Source organism: Rhinolophus sinicus, linkage group LG15 (genome assembly GCF_036562045.2).
Source record: "Rhinolophus sinicus isolate RSC01 linkage group LG15, ASM3656204v1, whole genome shotgun sequence".
In the NCBI taxonomy this organism is placed as follows: Eukaryota; Metazoa; Chordata; class Mammalia; order Chiroptera; family Rhinolophidae; genus Rhinolophus; species Rhinolophus sinicus.
In genome coordinates this window covers 1,101,989-1,124,857 of record NC_133764.1, presented here as the reverse complement: position 1 = coordinate 1,124,857, position 22,869 = coordinate 1,101,989, and the positions used below count along the sequence as shown (strand labels likewise).

At 59.2% G+C, this 22,869-nt stretch overlaps 1 protein-coding gene across 6 annotated transcripts; it reads right to left on the bottom strand.

Moving 5' to 3' along the window:
• Positions 1–570: 570 nt before the first annotated feature.
• On the bottom strand, positions 571–22,064 carry SREBF1 (sterol regulatory element binding transcription factor 1). 6 transcript variants are annotated; one of them, XM_074319796.1, is made up of 19 exons: positions 21,797–22,064; positions 8,365–8,793; positions 7,891–8,063; positions 7,679–7,804; positions 7,378–7,599; positions 6,595–6,709; positions 6,149–6,369; positions 5,713–5,914; positions 5,402–5,580; positions 4,842–5,103; positions 4,594–4,760; positions 4,250–4,418; positions 3,684–3,792; positions 3,270–3,379; positions 3,026–3,158; positions 2,678–2,843; positions 1,998–2,198; positions 1,776–1,887; positions 571–1,405 (listed from the first exon to the last, which is right to left on the bottom strand). In XM_074319796.1, the coding sequence occupies exons 1-19, from the start codon at positions 21,885–21,887 to the stop codon at positions 1,176–1,178; spliced, it is 3,417 nt and encodes a 1,138-aa protein (XP_074175897.1). In that variant the 5' UTR covers positions 21,888–22,064; the 3' UTR covers positions 571–1,175. The 6 variants fall into 6 exon arrangements, with proteins under 6 accessions (XP_074175897.1, XP_074175896.1, XP_074175898.1 ...); XM_074319795.1 differs by having other exon boundaries at positions 5,402–5,598; positions 21,797–22,058; XM_074319797.1 differs by lacking the exon at positions 21,797–22,064 and adding an exon at positions 10,260–10,405 and having other exon boundaries at positions 5,402–5,598.
• Positions 22,065–22,869: the final 805 nt, after the last annotated feature.

The window sequence follows — 22,869 nt, the reverse complement described above, 5'->3', positions numbered from 1 at the left end:
CAGCCCGTGGATTCTGACCAGATTCCGCTGGGAGAGGGACCAGGCTTTAGGTGGGGAGTAGAAAGGGGAGAGCTCAGGAGGCACAAATGCGGAGTTAGGGATTCTGGCAGTTTCTGCAGGAACAGGAAATGACTTCCCCAGCCATGCAGCCTCAGGTCCTGATGAGGGTAGGCTTCCCCAGGTGTGAGATAGATGACCAGGGAACAAGGGGTGGGAAAGGTGAGACTGACACCCCACACATACAGGACTATCAGGTTGTAGCCCTCTTGTCAACAGATGCTTAAGAACACTGAGTTGTCTGTCCTCCACGTCACCCTGCGAGCTGGCTGGCTGGTGAGGGAACAGGTGAGGTCATAATGACCTAAGGAGTAGCCCCCCCCACCACAGGTCATCTGAAGGTCATACCCTGCAGATACCATAACATCAGAAGGGGGAAATCTAGTCCCTTGTGGTGGACTGATGTGGGAAGTCGGCCTGGGTGCTGCAGGGAGGCCCAGAGGACCCCCTAAGGGCCCCCTCTGGTTGGCAAGTACATCATCCAAAGCACACACCCTCCCCAAAGGAGCAAAATTCAGATTATAAATAATTTTTTATTCTCTGTACAAAACTTCTCAATCTATGAAAATAAAGTTTGCAAAAGGCAAAGTAATACTTGAGCCTCAGAGGCCAGGAGACTGGCGCGCCCTGATCTACACTATGTACAGATCTCCCCAGAAGGGAAAGAGGTGCCTTGGAGCAGGGCCCCTTGCTGTCCAGGAAAGCCAAATCAGGCCCCCTCGGCTGAATGACATGTACCTGTCTTCCCTTTAGACAGGAGAAGGAAAAGCCACTGGGTGCCTGCAAAGAGGTGACACCAAATGCAGGGGCGCGGCCCTGCAATCCCCTGATCGGCCACTAGAGGTCAGCACCATCCTGGCCGCCGCTCGTCACGATGGGGAGCGGGCAGTGGCGGCGGGGTCGCGCCCTTTCTGGCCTCCCATGTCAAGAAGCAAAAGCCCTCCAGGGTCTCCCAGTCTCCCGCCCCGCTCCCCCGTCCGCCAAGACAATGCAGTCCATGGGTGGACACCGGGGTCTCCGGAGCTGCCTTTTGCCATCGAGGCTCCGGCCCGGGACACAGCCAAAGGGCGCCGAGGTGGCTCAAGACGAGCGCTGGCGCCCGAGCAGCCAGCGGGGATCTAGCTGGAGGTGACCGTGGTCCCGCCGCCCAGGCGCATGAGCATCTGCTGGCAGTCGTGCAGCAGCCGGCGATCGCCGAGCTTCTCGAGCATGCGCTCCGCCTCGGCCAGCATGCCCACGCGCTGCCCCGGGGACGACAGGAAGCAGGGCGGCAGGTAGCAGGAGGCCAGCAGCAGAGCCTCGGCATGCTCCCGCCTCGTGGGCCTCGGCTCCAGCTCCACCCCCGCACCTGCACACAAGGGCTGCGTCAGGGGGCGGGGCCACGTGGGGACGAAGCTTAGGGGCCCGGCCACACCCAGTGGACTGCAGGGCCCACCAGAGGCCCTGTCCCTGGCCTCCCCACCTGTCTTAGGAACACCCGCGGAGACTCAGACCCTTTCCAGGGCCGAGCATGGAACACACTCAGAGACACACTTGCACAGTCACGTATCCCACAAAATACAGTCACTGCATGGGATTTCTCAGGTAGATAAGCACCATGAGGTCCCCAGTCTCTGTTACACAGTAGCCCTCAGCATCCATCACACCTTCTGGGCCGTTCCCAGCTGGGCTAGGAAAGCGCCCCCACACATCCTGACAAGGGCCTCCACCTCTCTCACCTCCTTTGCTACAAGGGCCTGCCCTCCTCCTCAGACTGCGGTCCAGCAGCTGGTGTGTCCGCGTGGGACTGGCCCCTGCCATCAGCCGGGCTGTGGCCTCATGTAGAAACACCTAAGCAAAAGGGGGCCAGGAGAGTAGGGGCTCAGGCCAGGCCCCCACTCTCTCCTCACATCAGCTGCCTCGTGTCCGCACTGTGAGGTAACGGGCCTGTGGGCACTCACCCGTCGCATGGCTGGCCGGAAGCTCTGCGCCAAACGCCTCAGGCCACTCAGGTCCCGCTGGAAGCCACGCAGCTCGAGGGCAGAGGCCTGGGCTCCATTGCTCGGGCCCTGCAAGGCCTGGGCTGGTGCAGGCAGCTGTTGCCGCCGCCACAGGCTAGTGCGTGCCACAAGGAGCAGGTCACACAGGAGCAGTTGCATGGCCTGGGGGTGGAGGACAGGGGTCAAGGGGGAGCTCCAGCTCTGGGAGGGGAGGGTGGGGGCCCACGGTGCCAGGGGCCGGCTCCGGGCTGCACTGCCGAGGCACTGCACCCGCCTCACACACATGCAATGCAACAGCAATGCACCGCGGGGCCGCCCGCCTCTCCAGGCCTCCACACGCACCACCTGCCACAGGAGCAGCCTCCAAGGAGGGCCCTGCCACCACTCACCCCGCCCCTCCTCCAGGGGGTGGGGGAACTGAAGCCAGATGGGGCAACCACTCTCCCCTGGACCCAAGCCTTAGCCAAAAGCAAGGCCAGCTGGGCCCCCAGTACTGTGCTGTCAGGCTAACCCCACAGTCTTCTGCAGCCCAAGGGAGAATGACATGGGAGTAGAAACGCTGTGACCCCGTGGACCTGCCAGGGGAGAACGACATGGGAGTGGAAATGCTGTGACCCCGTGGACCTGCCCCCACCCCTCACCTTGTCAATGGAGCTGCCAACTGGTGTGGTGGCCAGGCTGTCCTGCAGGTACTCACTGGCCTTCTCACAAACGGTCAGGCTGGCCGGGCCAGACTCTGCCTTCCCGCGGCCCAGCAGGGCCCGGGCAGCCCTGAAGGAGTGCAGAGCCGCCCTGGGCAGGGGTTTCCTGTTGGGGCCAGGGCAGGAGTGATGGTCAGACCACGCCACAGGCCCTCACTGAGCTCCCACAGCCCTGGCTCCAGCTTCATGGGGAAGAAAGGGTGGTGATCCCAACTCCACAGAACAGAAGTGGAGGGTGGGGGTGGCGGGGCACGGTGCTGAGGGCCAGGAGCAGCGGCCTGCACTCACTCTGACTCCTGCAGGGCGAGGGGCAGGTGTTCCACCAGTGGGTACAGCCGTTCGGCTGCCTCCTCATCCTGCCGCAGCCAGTGGGTCACCACAGCAGTCAGGGAGGCCCACCACTTGGCCACTGGGTCTGTGCCTGCAGGGAGCCGGGGGGGAAGGGGGTGCTCCCTGAAACTCGGCCACACTGCAGCTGCTATGGAGCTGGGGCTGAGCAGGGCGCCGCAGGGCAGGGGGCCTGGGGGCTCACCAGTGGTGGCGGCCATGCTGGAGCTGACGGAGAAGCCGCAGGCTGGGGCCCCGGCGGCGTCGCAGCAGCTGGTCAGTAGCTGCAGGTACCCAAGGGCATCTGAGAATTCCCTGTAGCATGAGACACTGGCTATTAGGACAGGTGGCAAGGGTCCTGCGAGCCCAGGGAGGGCACTGGTCCTCATCACCTCCCCACCGGAGCGTGGTCTGACTTCTGGGCTCTACAAAGTGCCAATGTCTCCTCCTGCCAGGCTAGTGTGAACTGAGACCCAGATTGGAGCTGAGACCTACCTGACGCCACACAGTGAGTAGACAGTTTCCTGGCTCTGATCACCCCCACAGTTCCCTGGACACAGCCACTGCCAGACCCCAGGGTAGAAGGTTCTTGTCTCCTGGGGAGTCTGGAGACACTCACCTGTCCCCGTCAGCTGATGCGGGGCTGGGGCTAGGCTGGGCCACACAGTTCAGTGCTCGTTCCAAGAGATGTTCACGGAACAGCTGAGTCACCTGGGCCAGGGGGTCCACTGTGGGGAGGAGTGGGTGAGTGGGGTGGCAGGAAAGCCCCCCCCCCCCCCGTATTCCCCTCTCTACACCAAGGTTTCTTTCCTGGGCACACAGGTGGGCTTGGCTCTGGGACAGATGAAAGTTGGTGGATGAATACCCCTGCCTCTGCCCTTGCAGAGGATAACCCACCATCTGACAGTGCAATCTGCTCCGTACACACCCTCCCGTCGGACCTCTTCAGGACCACTTTCCAAATCAACCACCTGCCCCCAGACCCCTGTCTCCCTGTTTGCTGCTGAAGAGCCCCAATTGAGAGAGACCCAGCCCCCAAAGCAACAACAGATGGCCAGGCAATAAACAGATGTGGGCAGGGACAGCTGGAGATCTAGGGGACAAGGGGTGGGGAAGAGTGAGGATGAGCAATGGGATGGGGGACTGAGGGGAGGATGGGAGCTGGGCACAGGGGTGAGAGAGCACCTGGGTTCCCAGCCGAGCTGTACAGGCTCTCCCTTGGGGGGCTGCACACGGCCCAGTCCCCATCCACGAAGAAACGGTGGCCCACAGGGTGGCAGAGCCACTGCATGGCAAGCGGCACTGAGCCACTCTGTGCCAGGCAGGCCTGGCGGGCGCTACTCAGGAAGAAGCGCTGTGGGGAAAGGGAGCTGGGCTGTCACACTGGACCCCAGCAGGGGCTCCAACCCAGACCCTGGAGCCCACCCCATGACCAAGTGCCTCACCCTGTGCAGCCCCTTACCCAGGGAGCCACTAGTCACAGTTGCAAAGACAGACAAACCCTAGCCCTGTCCCCAGCACCCACTCACTGTCAGAAAATGTAAGGCCCGCGGGAGACTGGTCTTGACCCTTAGCGCGGCAGCCACATAGATCTCAGCCAGCGTGGCCACAGACAAAGTGTCCCCTGAACATTCTGCCAGGTTCAGCGCACTCAGCGCCAGGTTGGTGGCAGCAATGTGCCCACCAGTGTACTTCCCTGGAAAAGACAGGGCGTGAGGCCAGGGTGTGGTGCGGAGGCAGCAGGAGCCCCTCGGGCCCAGCTCCTCTCCCGTCATACCCATGGTGTGAAGCTGGTGCAGCTTGTGGTAGACAAGGGCCGCGTCTCGGGCACTGGTACGGGCATCTGCCTGCAGAATGCAGTCCCTTTGCAGGCCCCCTGCCCGGCCTGCCAGCCAACGGCCCACCCAGAGACGTTGCAGCAGGTGGCGGATGAGGTTCCAGAGCAGGCTACAGGCCAGGTCCAGGTGGGAGGTGGGCAGGGGCCGGCCCAGCGCTCGCAGGGCCAGCCACAGCTGCTGGGCGGCCTGGGCAAAGTCCCCCTGCGGAGGAGGGTTTTCCAGGTGAAGCGGGGTCAGAGCATCCTGAGCACGTGATTTCCCTCTAGCTCTGAAGATCCCTCCACCTCGAGTTCCCGCCATGACCCGTGTCCTCCACTAGCGTTGGGCTGGGCCCCCAAGGCTCAGTGGGGGTCCGAAGGGTAGACAAGAGTGGAGGACAGGGCAGACTCAAGGTGAGCCCAGCACGTAGGGAAGAGCAGGTGATGCCCAGCACCTTCTTAGGTGCCACTCGCCCCTCCCTGCCCACCCTCCATCCCCGTCCCAGGGTCTGACCCCTTACCCGGGCCAAGTCCAGGTCAGCCTGCTTGCGATGCCTCCAGAAGTGCACAGCCGGGCCTGAGTGGGGCCGCGTGACCGGCTCTCCATAGACAAAGAGAAGCGCCAAGGCGACTAGCACCAGCAGCCCATTGGTCAGCCAGACCAGTGGGGACAGCAGCCACGGGGCCCAGCCAGGGCCATCTGGGGGCAGACAGAGGCCTAGGCACACAACTCCCAGGGAATGCAGAGCCCCAGCCCACAGGCCTAGGGCCTACACCCCCAAGAGTCCTCATTCCCATCTCTCCCAAAGGTACTCATGCCGGCCTGTCCTACCTCGGTCCTCAGTGCCCAGCATGTTGCGCCCGGAACCCTGGTGGATGCTGGTGGCATACGAGGGGCCAGAGAGACCCCAGCTGCCCAGCAGGGAGGCCAAAGGGTTGCAGGAGAGACAGACGAAGACAAGTGCACACAGGGCCAGGCGGGAGCGGTCCAGCATGCCCCGGCTGTGGGGGGACGGCAGCTGTTCTGGCTTTACCTGGTGGAGGCAGGCAGGGTGGTGAGGAAAGGGCGGGGGTGGCCCAGGGAGAATGGCTCGGGGAGGAGGGCTCCGCTCTGCCTAGCCTTCCTGTGGGAGCCCGCATGGCTGCAGGCCTTGGGTTTTCTGTCTATAAAATGGGAGGTGGGGTGTTAGGGGCCTCTTCCCGACCCAGTCTTGGGGCTCAGAGGATGTCACTGGGAGACAGAAAGGGACCACAGTGCAGGGCCCAACCTGGCTGTCCTCGAAGACTGGGCTGTCGGGCTCAGAGTCACTGCCACTGCCACCACTGCCACTATTCCTGCTGCCAAGGGACAAGGGGCTGCTCTGGGAGGGTGAGCCTGCATCTGAGGGTGGTGGGCTCAGTGTGTCCACCACCTCAGGCTTTATGCCCTCCATGGGCACGTCCAAGTTTCCTCCACTGCCACAAGCTGACACCAGGTCCTTCAAAGATTCTGTAGGCAGAAAAGGAGTAGGGCTGGGGGTAAAGGCTAGAGACCCCATCCCAGGCAAATCAACTTAGGGCCCTGGGAGGACAGGCAGACTGGGAGTTGGCCTAGCTTCTGAGGACCAGTTTATGGCCAAAGGAGAGGCTAAGCGCCCTCGTAGGGTCAGAGACAGGGGTGGACCAGGGCTGGAGGTGGGGCCAGAACCAGGGGCGATGGGGGGCCAGGACTCACTGCTTTTATGGGCAGCAGTGCGCAGACCCAAGTTCTCTTGCTTGAGTTTCTGGTTGCTCTGTTGTAGGAAGCGGATGTAGTCGATGGCCTTACGCAAGACAGCAGATTTATTCAGCTGCAGGGGGTGGGAGGGAGACAGCACAGGTGGCCAGTCAGGCCTGGCAAGTGGGCACCTAAGCAAGGGGGGCGGGGGTGCTTTGCAACACAGCTGCCTCAGGACCTTTGCACTTGCCCTTCCTTCTACATAGAATGTTCTTCCCTTGGAACAACCTTCCTCTCAGTAAGGGCATACAGATTAACATGTAAAAGACATACAACAGTGTCTGCCTAACTACTAGTATTATCTTCACGCCTCACTCCCTCACCTCCTTCAGGTGTTGATTTGCTGTCATATCACCTTTGTGAGACCTTCCCTGACCACCTGATTGAGGTGTGCACCTCTCTTCCTGCTTGATTTTCCTCCATAGCACTTAGCACCGTCTGCTGTGCTCTAACCCTTACTGATCTACCTTGTTTGTTGTCACCCCCCAGCTAAAACGTCTGTTTCTCGACAGCAGGACTTCTGCCTGTCTGTTCACTACTGTATCTCCAGCGCCTAGAATCGCTCCTGGTGCACAGGGGCTCCTCCGTGAAGTTTAGCTGAGTAAATGGAGCTGGCCAGGCCTGAGTAGACTGCAGCCCAAGGTGCAGTCTGTCCAGGCACAGGCCGTCCTTCTCGTCCTTCCAGCTGCCTCTGTCCCCAGGCTCGCCCCCGGCTGTGCCTGTGCGTGTCTCTGCCCATACCTTCGCCTCAGTGCCCACTACCAAGTCCTTCAGCTCGATGATCTTGTCATTGATGGAGGAGCGATAGCGCTTCTCAATGGCGTTGTGGGCTGTACGCTTTTCACCACGGCTCTGGGCGGAGCCCAAGGTCTTGCCACTGGCCACCAGCCGGTTGATGGGCAGCTTGTCAGCGTCCACTACCAGTGGCACTGTCGCCAAGATGGTTCCGCCACTCACCAGGGTCTGCAGAGCCAGGCATGGTTACCAGGAGGGCACACATGTGTGCAGACCCCATACCCTCTACCCTGCCCATGCCACCCACCTGCAAAGGTCCTGTCTGCACAGCTGTGCCAGGGGCCAGGGAGCTGACACCCGCTGCCTTCATGTCCGTTTTCATGGTTGTCAGGAGCAGAGAGTCTGCCTTGATGAAGTGGGGCTGCAGCAAGACCTGGGAGTGGGGGGACGTCTCAGCTATGAATTGTGTGTCTGGTCCAGGGGCTGCCACCTCCCCAATGCCTGGCCAAACCCCCTCACCGGGACCTGCTGGATCTGCGAGGTCACGGTGGTGGTTCCAGGGCCCACTGTGGGGGTGGCTGCGGCCGTCAACAGCTGCTGAGGGGCTGCGCTCTGGACCTGGGTGTGCAAGGAGATGGGTGGGGCCCCTGGCAGGCCAGGCAGCAGCTGTGGGGTGCTCCCTGGAGGTGTACCTGCAGAGATAAAGGCTGGGGCTTCAGGCACAAACTGCCCTTAACCCACTTTCCCCCTGCCCCTCAGGTCCCTGTCACTGTGTGACCCTGAATGAGTCACTGCCCCTGAGGAAGGGCAGCACTGCTGTGGACACCCTGGCAGAGTAGGAGGCAATGCTTCACCCAACAGTGGGGACACAAGTGCTGCTAGTAATGGGCGCGTCTCCAGCAGCAGAGAGCCATCTCTAAAGCCTGCAAATTCTCCTCCTGAGACCAGAGCAGACCCTTCTCCCTGCGCCCCTCCCTCCGCACGTCCCCTTACCTGTGGAAAAGCCTCCAGGAGGACTGGGATAGCCCAGCACAGGGGCAGAGCTGAACTGCGGTGGGGCCGGGGTTGGAAAGCTCTGGGGCAGGAGGGTCCCTGGCAGGGGCTTCGGGGCGGGGGGCTGCAGGATGGTCAGCGGCACTGGCTCCTCCTTGATACCAGGCCCAGGGGAGAAGGCAGGCACAGGTGGGTACATCTTCAGTGCAGGTGCAGGCTGGGGAGGGGACACAGGGGAGGGTGTTGCCTTAGGCCCTCCCAGGAAGGCTTCGAGTGGGGACTTCATCGCGACATGAGTTGGAGACAAGCTGCCCGGGGAGGTGGCTTCAGGACTGGGGGGGTCTGTGCCCCCTGCTTCGCCCCCAGCATAGGGGGGGTCAAACAGGCCAGGGAAGTCACTGTCTTGGTTGTTGATGAGCTGAAGCATGTCTGGGGAAAGGAGAAAGGTTGTGTGAGCAACAGTGAGGCAGGGGCTGGCCCTGTCCAGGGCACGATACATCTGCCCACACTGCTGTACATGTGCAAGCAGTGCTACCCCCGTGAGCCCATGCTCCCAGACACACAGCCATTTCTTGGGTACCTGTGACATCTGGAACAATGCCTAGTGCTTCCCATGGTATCAGATAGTCCTTGCAACAACTGGACAAGGTCAGTGCCGAGCAGGGCCAGGGCCCCACACCTAGGCTGGGGCAGAGCTGGGGCTTGGGCCCAAGGCTGCCAACTTCAGAGCTGCCATCACCTACCCATTCCTCCGTAGAACAGACCAAGGCTTGGGGCAGAGCCAGCTGCTGGCCACGTGTGTGCCAACTAGTGTGTCTCTGCATGGTCTGGACACAAGCCCAGACTCTGGACACAGCCAAGCAGCCTCGGGATCCGGCCATTCAAGGCTTCTGTTTCCCTTCTATAAAAGCAAATGTTGTCTGTCCTAACTCCTTCCTCCTCGTACAGACTGGGACACACTCCCCGCCAGAGCCCCAGCCTGGCCACAGGCCCTCTGGCCCAGCTGGCGACTAACAGCCTTGCTGGGTCAGCCTGGGGCTCTCTAACCCACTGGGTCAAAGTGCTCTGCAGGACCCAGGAGCACAACTCTGGGAGCCCCAAGTGCTCCCGAGATCCCCAGCCTGAGCCCCCAGCCCTGTCCACGCTTGAGGTGGGGCCTGGGCCAATAGCCCTCTCACTGGGTCTGTTTCCTCATCTGTACAACAAAAAAGATTAAACCCTTTTTGGCGGGGCTGCTGCGAGGCTTTGCTGGGCAGGCAGCTGGCACAGAGTGGGGACGCGTGTCTCCTGGTAGGTGCCCAGGCAGGAACGTCGCTGCAGGAGGGGACTCCCTGCAGGGGGCTTACAATAGAGTAAGATTGGGGTGCTAGGCTCAGCCTCCTGGGTCCTCAAACACAAACACTCTGTGGGCCTCCCAGGTTTATGCGGATCATAAAGTACTTTCACTTGCAGGGTCTCCCATCCCTCACCCCAATTCTCACTGAGCTTTTTTGATAGATGGGGAAACAGAGGCCCCCAAAGAAAACTGATTGAATCCAGGGCTGGAATCCTGGATTTGGACAATCCAGAGCTCCTACTGTCTGCCTGGAGAGCCCAAGGATGCCCCCCAAAAGCGGCGTTCCTTGGGCGACAGGACAACTGGTCTTCCTCTCTGCTTCTCCCCCCTCTGGCCCAGAGGGGTAGCAGATGATGTGGGAAAGCCACCTATTTCTCACTCCAGACGCTGGGGTGCGATCTGGGAACTGGTACACCTCCCCCTAGGAAACCGGCTTTTTCCTACTCTGAGTATCACAGCCACCACTCACAGACGCCCCCCTCTACGGAACCGGGAAGAGTGACCTCGCAGCAGAGATGGAGGCTCTGTAATTGAGGGGTGGGGGTCCTCCACAAAATACCTTCGAACGTGCAATCCATGGCTCTGTGGCCGGCGCCTGCCACCCCTGCAGGGTGTCCAGGCCGCTGGCCTGCGGGTCTCGGTGCCTTCACCTGTCAGGGTTCCGCAGCGCTTTAAAGCCCGCGGAACTAGCCTCCCGCCCCGCCGGCTGGCCACGCCCCCGCCCACCCGCCACGCCCCGCCCCGCCCTCCCTGGGCCGCAGGCCGGGCATGGGGTGAGCGCGCGTGGCCAATCAGCGGCCGCGCCACAGCTTCACTAGGGCCCCGCCTCGGCCCCCCCACCCCACCCCCGACCGCGGCTCAAGCTCCGGTTTCACCCGTGGTGCTGAAGGGGCCGAGGTTACCCGCGGGCGCCGGCCTTTAACCCGCTAGGTGCCAACATCGCCGGGGTTACTGGCGGTCACTGTACCCGCCATCCCAGCTCCCACCACCTCAGTTCCCAGTGCCGCGGAGTGAGCACAGGGCGGGAAGGACCCGGCAGGGCTGCTCCAACACCCTGGAGCTATGTATGGGAAATCGCTGGCTCACTGACACCCTGAGCGCGTCTCCTCTCTAAACCTGTTTAATCCTCTAGAAAATGGGACAATCACATCTCCCTGGCAATGAGAGAAGGAGCTAGGGGTTCCTCGCTCAGTAGCCAGAAACTAATTAAAGCCAAGGGCTGCTTTGTGTTGGGTACAGGGACCTCCCCTTCCTGGGGCAGTTCCAGCATAGGGCCACCCCCCCCACCCCCCCACCCCCACACACCCGAGCCCCTGATAACAGGTCCCTGCCAAGAAACAGGCCCAGAGTGAGGAAGGGAAGCCCCTACCCCAAATACGCATCCAGGTAACCCTTGAGTCTTCCTGACTCCCAGCACAGAGGGGTCTGGGTCTGAGATGGAGGGGCAGGAGGTCAGTGACATCTTCCCTGCCCCCCAAAGTCTCACAGTCCCCCAGCAGTCACCAGGTAAAGCCTGACTCATTTATTCACCATAGGGTCCGAGAGGCCAAGAGAGGACCCAATCCCTAGGACAGAAGGTAAGGAGAGCAGGGTGTCAGTCCTAGGATAAAGGCTCTGAGGGTCTTTTGAGGAGGTACCTAGGTATCTCCCTTTCTGTGTGAGGTCAGAGTTCCACACACACACACACACAGAATAGCCCAGGTGGCCAGCTCCGGCTTTTGTGACCAAGCAAAGCAGCCCACCAGCAAGGCCTGACTAGGGCTCCAACCACAGCACCAGCCTTTCGCTCCTGCCGCCTAGAAGGGGCGTGCCCCCAAATCCGGGGCAGGCAGGCATGGTCACTGAGCAGATGGTGCTGGGGGGCTGGGGGTGGCGGGGGCTAGAGACCTCTTAGCCCCAGTTGCTCTCCCTCTCCAGGAGGTGACATGAGGAAACTCCAGGACCCAAAATGAGGACACTCGGCCTCATCTCCCTCACATACACCCAGTTCCCCCCTTTCCCAGGTCCTTCAGTGGCTTTCTAGGGGTTGTTAAGCACAACAGAATTCTCCTCTAACAACTGCATCTCCCTCTCTCCTCCACCTGTGGGTGCTCCCATTTTCCCTCACCCCAAAAACACACAAGCAGTCATTGCTGTTGTAAAGGCCCTGACCTCACTTTGAGTAACCAAGACAGGGAAGACCCGAGTCCAGGCTCCAGTCTCAAAAGCAGACCTCATGGCTTCCTTCTTTCCTTACTGTGTTCCCCCGCTTTTCAGGCCCCTCCCCTTCCTGCCCCATCCTTCTCTTCCCTTCACCACATTTTCTTTTTTCTTTCCCCCCTTCTTCCACCTCCCCCCCACTCTGGTTCAGGCCACTGTCTCTGTCTAGTTGTGTAGGACACAGCTCCCTGGCCCCTGCTGGTATTATGAGCCTCGCGCTCCCCGCGCTGAGGCAGTCGGTCGCCGGTCATTGGTCGGCCGCTCACAGCCACTCACAGCAGCTCACGCTGGCCACCAACTGCTCATGGCAGCCCAGCTCCAGGGAGAGCAGTTGTTCACAATCTTAGCTGTAAAGGACGCAGCTCACTGGCCCATGTGGGAATCGAAGGGGCGAGCTCGGCCTTAGGAGCACGGCGCTCCAACCACCTGAGCCACTGGGCCGGCTCCCTTCACCACATTTTCTTGCCTCTTTGTTTTCCATTCCTCACATCTTTGAGCTCTGCCCCAATCCCATCCAGACTGAGGAGGTAGGTGGAAGATGACAGTCACTCGCTGACCTTCTGAGGGTAGCAGGAGTCAGGCCAGGCTCCAAGAGGAGGGCTAGCCTTGGGGTGGATGACAGTTTAAGCTAGGACACAGCAAGAAAGAGGGCTTGCGTGCCACAAGGCACCTGTTGGAACATACAGGAGCCAGCCATCCCCCGAACTCATGGCCTGACCAGCCCCCATCTCACTCCCCATCTCTAGGAGAAGCTCCATGCCAGGGCTAAGTCTGGGGGGTGGAAATTCAAGAGCCAGCCCCACAGTTCCCCCAGCACCCCAGATGCAGCTAAGGAGGCAGACCCCCTCTGGGCCTCATTTGCTGTGTAATCCAGGGCAGCTCAACCCCACTCTTGAGCCTCCACCCCTGGTCTCCAGAGGGGGGATTCTAGGAGAGCAAGCGTGTGAAGCACCCACCCCTCAGCAAGATCTCAACGAAGGTTAGTCCCTCTGCAGCAACCGGAATGGTCTAGAACTAGGCAGTCAGGTGGTGAGTTGCCCGACACTTGGAATGTTCAAGCCGGAGCTTCATATCCATTTGATGGAGTTTGTTTTATGGAGAGTTAATAGGTCTGGGACTAGGGTGAGGCAGGAGAGGCACCCAGGGCGCAGTTTAAGGAAGCCCCGCTCCTGCCTTACCCTGTCCTGGCCGTGAGAGCCAGGACTTCGGGTCCAAAAGGCTAGCCATGGCTCCCCAACTGTGGACCATCCTCAAGGCAGCTTAGCCCTGGGAGTGCCGCATGAAGGCAGACTCAAAAGGCACACGGGGAGCCTGCCCGGTGGCTCAGGTGGTTAGAGCTCCATGCTCCTAACTCCGAAGGCTGCCGGTTCGATTCCAGTGGGCTCTCAACCACAAGGTTGCCGGTTCAATTCCTCAAGTCCCGCAAGGCATGGTGGGCAGTGCCCCCTGCAACTGGAGTTCAACACGGCACCTTGAGCTGAGCTGCCGCTGAGCTCCTGGATGGCTCAATTGGTTGGAGTGCGTCCTCTCAACCACAAGGTTGCCGGTTCGACTCCCGCAAGGGACAGTGGGCTGCGCCCCCTGCAACTAGCAAGGGCAACTGGACCTGGAACTGAGCTGCGCCCTCCACAACTAAGACTGAAAGGACAACAACTTGAAGCTGAAAAAAAAAAAGGCACATGGGACGCCTGCAAGCACGCCCTGAACCTAGGGAAGAGGAGGAGGCACAGATTCTGGGTCCCAGAAGGCCCATCTTCCCCCTCCCCTCCCATTTTTCACCCTGCTACTCCCTCCCCCAGCCTGGATTCCTCCTGTTTCCTCTCCTTCCCTGATTCTATCAGGACCCAACAGGAAACCTGAAACCCTCCCCTCCTCCTGGGCTCCACCTTCAAAGCTCCCTCTGAAAGCAGATGTGGGGCAGCCTCTTATTCTCCGGCCTGTGTATTCAGTGAGGCCAGGATGGAAACCCTGTGAGGGCCCCACACCATCAACTTGCAGGAGCCCAGCTTTGGCCATCACAGGAGCCTACAACCTATGTAACATGCATGAGGCCTTGAACCCCAAGCTCTGTTTACATGCTTCCCAGGACAGGGAGCTCACCACCTCCCTAACATGGCCTGGTCCATGAAGCCCAGGTCTATTTCTCTGATAATACCTATTGCCCTTTCCTAAGAGTCTACTGTGTATCAGGCCGTGCCAGGCACTGGGGGTACAGGGCACAGCACAAAGACCTTCCCTTGTGGAGCTTATGCTCCAATGAGGGAGACAAATGGTTTGCAAATACATGGAGGAATGTGGATGCAGGTGGTGATAGGCACCAAGAAGAAACTGAGGCAGGATAGAGAGTGTGAGGGGCCATTGTAGATGAGGTAGTCAGGGCTGGCCTCTCTGAGAAAAGGCCTGAATGAAATGAGGGAGTAGGCCAGGTGGGAGAAAAAATGTCCTGGGCAGAAGGAACAGCAAGTGCAAAGGCCCTGAGGTGGGTGCCAGCTTGGTATGATGTCGAGACAGTGAGGAGGCCAGTGTGGTTGTTGGGTGAGGGGGAATGGAGGTCAGAGAGGCAACCAAGGAGCTGAGATTCCAATCTAGGTTTGACTATCGCCTGAGCCAACGACACCAATTCTCCAGGGAACGGGCAGACAAGGGATTTGCAAATGGTCCTACGTAGTGTAAAACACAATGGCTGCATGATTGTGAAGGACAATAACCCATATAAGGCAGGAGTACCACCGGGGAGGACATGGCTCATGGGACCCCGGGGTGTTCCACCTCTGCCTGCTTGATGGAGGGTGCAGGGTGGGGATGAGCTCACCGCACACCCAGGGAGCGGGCCCCTGCCTGCCATCTGCCCCTGCTGCTCCCATCCGCACCAACTGATCATCCCGAGGACTCAGGTCAGCAAGTTTGCATGTCCTCAGCTGGTCATGTATGCGACAGGGACACAGGCTGCCCTTTGTGCGCTCAGGGCTGCCCCAGGCTGTGCCGGCTCTTCCTGGAATGGGACTGGACTTCTAGATGGAGAGGAAACTAAGACTCAGAGGGTGGCCACATGCCCAGGGGCCCACAGGTGCCAAGTGGAGAATCTGGGGCTCACACAGGCCCACCAACCCAAGCCCACACTTGTTAGCCCCAGCCTGCCAGAACAGGAGCCCCAACTCCAGCCTGGTTCTGCCTGACTTGCTGTCACCACTTGTCTCAGGTCAGGAAGCCTGTGTAGAGGAGACAACACAAAGCTCTTTAAGGCTCAGCTGGGAGCCCCTCAAGGCAGAGCCGAGGTCTGAACCCACTCTGTGAGCCCAGCGCACTCAGCACAGGGCTGAGCTCAGAGGGGCGGGCGGGTTGCCAGCCACCACCCCACTGCTGCTCTCTGGCCGTGAGTCCTACTGCGTCAGCTCTCGCTGAGCCTCACTTTCCTTGTGTTTTCTGAACATATCATGCGCTTCATGCTTCCGTGCCTTTGCTCAGGCTATTCCATCTGCTAGGAATGCCCTCCCCGCTATCCTCTGTCCACCTGGCAACCTCCTGTTCCGCCTCCAAAACTTGCTCTGATGTCACCTTCTCAGATCCTTCCCTCATCTGTGCCACTCCATACACCAAGCTCGGACCGAGAGACCCTGAACGTGACCTGTAAGATGGCCATTACACAAGATGCTGGTTGGCACCAATTCAGACATCTTGTCCTAGGTGTGGGCTCAAGGCACCTACCATTCTGGAAGGTGGGCCTGAAGCAGTGGCAATTTTGGGGGTAGATCTCTGCTGGTGAGCAATTGTTCCCAGTCTCAATAGTGCTGAGCATTTCTTTATATACATTATATCTATTTTTTCCTTTTGGATTGCTTCCCTGCAGCCTGTTTTAGACATGAAATGGGTGGGTGGATCCAAGGCAGCATGCTGTTCTAGAGCCATCAGCCTTCTCTCCGGAAAAGATAAACCCCTTTACAACCTCCCCTGTAATAATGTGTCCCATTTCCTCATCGCATTGCCAGCACTGGGTTTTATCGTTTTTATTTACTTTTGGTTGTTTTGTTTAGCCCCAAGAGCTGTGTGACAGGAAACTTCAAGGTGCTTCGTTTGCATTTCCAAGGCTGCCTTGAGGAATTTTGTGTAAAGAACCGACAACTGGCCTGAGACTCAGTAATACTGTGTGTGTGTGTGTGTGTGTGTGTTTAGGGAGGTCGCAGTTCACAGTGGCCCCTGTGGGGATCGAACTGGCAACCTTCGATCCCCATTAGCACCACGCTCTAACCAACTGCGTTAACCGGCCACTCCAACACTGTACTTAATAGCTTCTTTTGCTGGAGAAATACTCCCTGCAGGGCCTGGCTTCCCAGCTGCTTCTCATGGTCTCCAGCTCCTTCACCCCTCTCAGCAGGCTGGGTGGCAAGGGGACTGTGTTGAGTCTGGTTTCTTGAGGCCTGTGCACTGGGCGAGAAGGCGACAACAGCGTATCTAGGATTCTTTCTAGCTCTAGTCTCTTTATCTGTAAAGACAGTGGGCTTGCTCCTCAGGGGTGAGATGAGGGAAGGGGCAGGGGGCTCCCCGCTGGCCTGCCCAGCCCCCCTTATCTCCCACACAGACCCAGAATCACCAGATGGTGGATGCTCAGAACTTGGAACCATAGTCCAGAACATCCTAGAAACTTCCAACACAGGCTCCTTGGATAATGGCTGCTAACATTTGTTTAGCTAACATATTAGGTGCCAGGTCCTGGTTAAGTGCTCTAAATAATAATAATAGTAACTGGCACTGGTTGAGGGCCTACTATGTGTCATGTACTGCTTAATCCCTTGACCTAAATGAGTTGACCAGATGGCCACAAGTCTAAGAACTGGTTCCATTATTCCCAGTACACTGATGAGAACCTGAAGGTCAGAGCTTGAGCCACTTGTCTATGGCCACATAACAGGGGCTAAATTTGAAGACCTCTGGGCCCCCAGCCTTCCAGTTGCAGGGGGAACAGGGATCCCAGAGCCCTGAGAGGGGCAGGTCTGAGGTGTGGCTGGGAGGGTCAGACTCGCGGGAGACAGCTAGGGTGTCAGTTGGGAGGTGGGGGGCTTGAGCAGAGTTCCAGGTCAGAGTGGGCTTCTCCAAGCCACAAACTCCCCCAGGTGGGATGGACCCCCAGCCCTGCCCCACCTCCCACCAAACCCCACATCCAGCAGGGGAATCACACACTTGGAACCACCTCAAAGACTCCGCTTCCCAGGAGCCCTATGCCCGTTTCTAAGGCTCTCCCCTCCCCTGAAAACACCCCCTCATGGGACATGTGTCTCATATTGTGCAGTCCTACTCAGTTCCCGGGTCAAAGGGCACATCCACAGGGCCTGCTGCTGGCAGGAGATAAGGCCAGAGACACTTCCTCTGACCAGCACCGCTGTTCCCACCTCGGCTGCACCTCTCGGTGGGGAGAAGTCCAGATCCCAGGCTTCTGTCCAGAGGTGACTGCTGCCTGGGGCTGACCAGGTCACTCTGGATGTTTATGTGCAGCGAGGTGACCATTGGGCAGAGGTAACTCCCAGCCACCTGCCTGCCTGCCTCCTTGGACCTGCTCCCAGCATGCTTCGCTCTGTCCCCAAACCCTGTCCCCTCAGAGGCTTCAGGGGGCTCAGAGGCAGCAAATCTTACAGCCTCTACCTCCTGCTTTCCAGGGGCGGCCCCTGAAGTTCAGAGAGGGCAGGGTACTTTCCCTAGGAAAAGCATCAGTGCAAGGCCACCATGAGGGCTTCCTGCTTCCTGCTGTCCTAGGTGGGCAGGCCGGACACCGAGAGGCAGAAAGAGGGATGGGGAGGGGAACATGTCTGATAGGAGAGGTCTCTCTCAGGCTGTACCTGAGGGGCTCTGGACACAGCAGCACGGGAGAAGGGGCGTCATACTGGAGCGGAGTATGTGTCTGGGGTGGGGAGTGTTTGAGGGGTAGGCTCTGGAAGGATAGAAAATGTCCCAGGAGGGGCCGGTCTCGAATGCCACGCTGAGACAGGGAACTTTGTCTTGGGAGCACTGGGGAGCCATGGATGATTGGGGAACTGGGGAGTGATGTGCCTGGATTTTGGAGCTGGGCAGTGGGCTATGCTTTCTAAGCAGGGCCCATGCTTTGTGGGACCAGGGAGAGAACTGGGCACATGGGGAGAGGTGTGGGATGGCAGTGTAGCCACCAGGCTGTCCCCACCAGCAGGGCCGGCATGGACCCAGAAAACACTCAGACACACATGGGCTGGGACCTCAGAGGCAAGGCACCCCTGGGGTTGCCTCAGACATCTTGGGAGGGACCCCAGGGCCAAGAGAGCTCAAGAAAGCACTGCCAAGAAGAGGGTGGGGGGAGGCGAGATCCAGGAAAGCTGCCCTAGCTTGGCAGACCGCAGGGGTATGACAGATGAGAGTGAACACAGAGGTCTCCAGGCAGAAGCGAGAATGAGCAGTGCCAGCCAGAGCGCCAGGCAGCCCCTCAGCCAGGCCCTCCGGACCTCCATCTCCAGTCACCTTTTCTGCACTTAGAAGCATGTGCAAGATCTGATAAATTAATCAGCGGCGAGGTGACAACTGCCATGGGCTGAACAGTAATCCCAAACCTGTGCAACAAGACCACTCTCGATTTCCCTCTGCCCGGGGCCACTACACACCCCAAAGCACAGAACAAGAAAGGACGCGTGGGGAAGACACGGAGCTCATCGGAGGCCATTGCGCACTGTAGCCAGGGCAGTGCCTTCACTCATAGAACCTGGGACTGGTGCTGGCAGCTCCACCCCAAGACTGTTCACATGACAGACGGCTTGGCCAGGAGGGCAGGCAGGAGGGCATGCGGCAGGGCCAGCAAAGCAGGGCTCCAGGCCCGTGGCTGACTCTCTGGTGCCAGTCCTCAGTCTCATGATTCCAAGGCTGCTCTGGGCTGGGACGCGGAGGCAGCCTTCTGGCCTCTGACCCCTCTATGACCCCAGCATAGCCCCACGTGGGGCAGTCTCCTGGGTTCCCTGTTCTAGTCCCCTACTCTCACTCTTAAGAGCCCAGGGGTTAAGCACTAAGAGTATGGGCTCTGAAGCCCACAGCCTGAGTCTAGATCCTGGCTCTGCTGTGTTCTGGCTGTGTGAACTTAGGCAAGTCACTGAACCTCTCTGTGCCTCAAGACACTCAGCTGTAAGATAAACATCCTAAGTGTACCCACTTGGGGTTGTTGGGAGTACTCAGTGCTCAGCACAGTGGCTGGCATACAGTACGTGCCCAGTTAGTTCCCTATTCTTGCTGTGATCCTCCATCAGAGGAAACTTCTGACACGTAACCCAAACACGGCACTGCCCTGCTCCAACCCACTCCCCAAGACTCCCCACTGCCTCCTGGGTCCAGCCCAGCTCCACATTCTGCATCCTGGCACTGCCTGGCCCGGCTCTCAACCCGTTCCCCTCATGAGACGTGGAGACCCTTGGGCCCTGCCCTTCACACCCTCCAAGTCACCTCTCTCTAGACCTAGCGAACCTGCCCAGCTCCCCAGCGCTGAGGGTGGGGTAAAGCCTCAAAAGTGGCGGCCTCGTACCAGCAATTCCCCTCCAAGAGCCTCCGCCTATGTAGGTAACTAAACAAGGATCCCCCGGCAAAGATCGGCCTCAGGGTGTCCACTGCAGAGCAGAACAAGACGGACCAGGTGGATAAGCCAGGAAACCTGATTGTTGTCTGGCTGTTGACATGGAACAAAGCAGGTGACAACGGACCCTATTCTAATTTTTAAAAGTACAAATTACTGGTTGCCTGGGGCTGGGGTGAACCAGGGAGCGGTTGTAAACAGGCACGAGGGACATTATCGGGGTGATGAAAATGTTCTACAACTGGTGATGCTCACCCAGTTTGGTAAATTTACTGAAACTCCCCGAATTGTACACTTAAAATGGGTAAATTTTACGGTATGTAAATTATACCTCAATAAAGTTGTTTTTAAAAAGGAGATCAACAGTGTGCAGCCATTCCAGAAAAATATGTACATACACACAGGAAATAATCCCCCACATAATTAACAGAGATTATCTGTGGGTGGGGGGTTTAAGGAAGATTTTCTTCTTTTTGCTCACCTGTGCTTTCTAATTTTTCTACAATGCAACGAGATTAGTTGTATAATTAGGGGAAAGAACTGAAAGTCTGAATAAAAACCAAGAAACCCTCTGCCGCAGGGGCAAACTTCATGTCCATCCCAGCAAGACACCCAGTTCCCTTTTTCTCACATACTAGAGCTGGGGCCTAGTCTGATCTCCAATTGCTTCCACCCCCAATGGCTGCCCAAGCCCTCTGTGTCCTGGGGGAGAATATTTCTATAAATGAGTCAATGAGAAAGGTCTGTGCCAGAGCTGCATCCAGATATACCTACTCTGATTGGATGTCCCAGCTCCCCTGGGAAGGGAAGCATTCTTATCCAGAGGGGGAAATTGAGGCTTGGGGGTGAGAGGGCTTGCACAGCATGGCAAAGTAAGTGAGTGGTGTCCAGATTTGAGCCCTGACCCCGGAGCCGTGTTCATGGCGCCTTCCAGGCTCCCCTCATTGTGGAACTGTTAGTTGAGCCAGGCTCAGATCTCCCCAGGACCTGTGGTTTGGGGTTCAGAATGCAGTGATGGGAAGGCTGTTTTGGAAAAACCTCATAATCAGGGTCTCCCCACTCAAGCCCTGCCCTAGCCTGGCCCCAGAGGAGAGCAAGCTGATAAGCCCTGGCTGGCAGCCAGCTGGGCTGCTCTGCAAGGCTGAAGGAGGGCAGGAGTGGGTGGCTTAGCTGTGTCTGTCCTGCCAACCCCAGCGAGGCCACAGGCTCCATGGACATATCCATTCAGGTTGTGGGAGGTTTGAGTCCTGAGCTCTTGGCCTCAGTTTCCCCATCAACCAAGTGCAACTTAGCCAGTGTTGCTGAACCTGCACAGCAACCATAGAGGGCAATTTGCTGGAGCTTCAGCGTGCCCTGTGTACAAAGTGGGGCAACAGCCTTCTAATGGGTACCTGCACGGTGGTCCCCAAATCCCTTCTCTGTATAACAACCAGAATGTGTTGCTTTAAAAGATGTGAATAAGCCGGCACCACGCTGCCTGTCCTTCCCTGGCCAACAAGGCCAAGTGACCGTTTGGCCTACCTTCCCAATCTCACCTCCTGTGCACTCATTCCTCCACTTCCTCAAACTCAGGGCCTTTGCCTGGGCCATGCTCTCCGCTGGGAAAACATCCTCGCCAACTGGTCCCAGGGCAAGGGACTCTCAGGTCTCAGCTAAAATCTGCTTGGAGAGGTCTTGCCCCACCACTGTACCCAAAGCAGCCGCACCCCTGCTCCATCCCAAAGTGCAACTACGTATCTGTTTGCGGGTTTCCTTGGGGATTTTTGCGCTCCCGAGAAGGTGAGGAGCCCAGGTCTGTCTGTTGTCTTCCAGTGCCTAGGACAGGGCCTGGTATTCAGAAGAAGCCGAAGCGATGGGTGTCTTGGACAAGGAGAGCCAGACCCTGGGGGGAGGGGCGGGAGGACGCGCCATGCGCATGCGCAAGAGCTCCCGCGCGGAGCTGAACTCTCGGGCCGGAGGGAATGACCGTGAGTAACCCCCGTGCTGACGTCACGGCTGGAGCAGGGGCGGGGCCTCGGGAACGCCCGGGTCCCAAGCTCCTGCCGCGGCTACCTAGGCGTTGACGACTTACTGGCCACGCAGCGCGGACCCCCGAACCCCGAGAGGTGCACGTCTCCCGGCCACGAGCCTCCAGGGAACCGAGCGCGGCGCGGCCCGAGACGCCAGGGCGGGCGCTGGGAGGCTCTGCACAGGCTGAAAATCGAGGCTCGCAGCGCGCAGCCCAGAGACCCAGCGAAGCCCCGCGCCCTCCACCCGGATCGGGGAGACAAAAGCCAGGCGCCGCCTGCGCGCCCCATTCGCGCGGAGCCCAACTGGCCCTGACGCACCTTCGATGTCAGTCAGCAGCGCCGCGTCCAGCTCGCACGGCTCGGCCAGTGCCTGTTTCAAGGCAGCCTCGCTGAAGGGCGCCTCGTCCATGATGCAGTCGCCTCCTCCGGGAGGCCCGCCGGGCCCGCCGGCCTCACCGACTGTCTCAGCGAGCGCTGCCGCTCCGCGCGTTTGCGCCCCGCCCTGTCCTCGGTGGCGGCCGGGTGCCCGCGAAAAGTTCCTCCGAAACTGGGTTCCCCAGCGGCGGCTCTGCAGGACAGGCAGGACGGGGCGAGGCCTTCCGTGGGAAGCCCCTCCCCTTGGTAGACTGCCCCGCCCCACCCGAGAGAGAGTTGACCCAGCTCCCCGGTCGGCCCTGCAAACCCACTTCTCTACCGCAGCCCCCTCCAGTCATTCATGTTATCCAGCCTCCTGCACAACTGCCTCTGGCCGGTTACTGCGGGAGCTCGGCGTGGCCCCTCCACGGGCCTCAGTTTCTCCAGCCCCAAAGAAAGGGGCTGAGTGGAAGCCCCAGGACTGGGCCCGTCCCAGAAGTCTCTGGACTTGGGGAGTGCCCCAACAAACTTCCTAGATTTGGCTTTTTAGAACCAGACAGACCCGTCCAAGTTATAGCTCCTAACAACCTGCCGTGTGGCCTCAGGCCGGATTACATCACTACTCTGCCTTAGTTTCCTCGGCTAATAACAGGAGCCTGACGGTGCCTCTCCACAGTTTGGCTGGATGTTAGTGATCACACGCAGGGGGCTGGGCCTGTGAGACCAGCCTGCCCTTCCTCAGTCTCCTCAGGTCAGCTTGGCCTCCGGAGGAGGGGGTGGCCCAAGAGGAGCCTTGAAAAGGCTGGAATTTCCCGTCCTAATTTAATCTGCTTTCCTTCCCAGTCTGGTTGTAGGGATGGCAGATGGGCTTGGGGGTCAGGGGACCCAGTCTGACCTCAGTACCCAGAAGGACAGGAAAACCCAGAGTTCTAAGGAGCCAACCTACCTGCCCAAGGTCACACAGCTACTCCGGGACTGCAACAGGGTTGGGTCCCAGGGCTATCTGACTTCGAATTTGGTGCTTGTCCCTGGGAGCA

Coding starts and splice junctions, on each gene's coding strand:
- SREBF1 (XM_074319798.1), bottom strand. CDS start 21,887: ATGGACGAGGCGCCCTTCAGCGAGGCTGCCTTGAAACAGGCACTGGCC. Junction 7,600..7,678: donor TGCAGACAGGACCTTTGCAG/GTGGGTGGCATG, acceptor CTGGCTCTGCAG/ACCCTGGTGAGTGGCGGAAC. Junction 3,380..3,683: donor GCATCAGCTGACGGGGACAG/GTGAGTGTCTCC, acceptor CTCATGCTACAG/GGAATTCTCAGATGCCCTTG.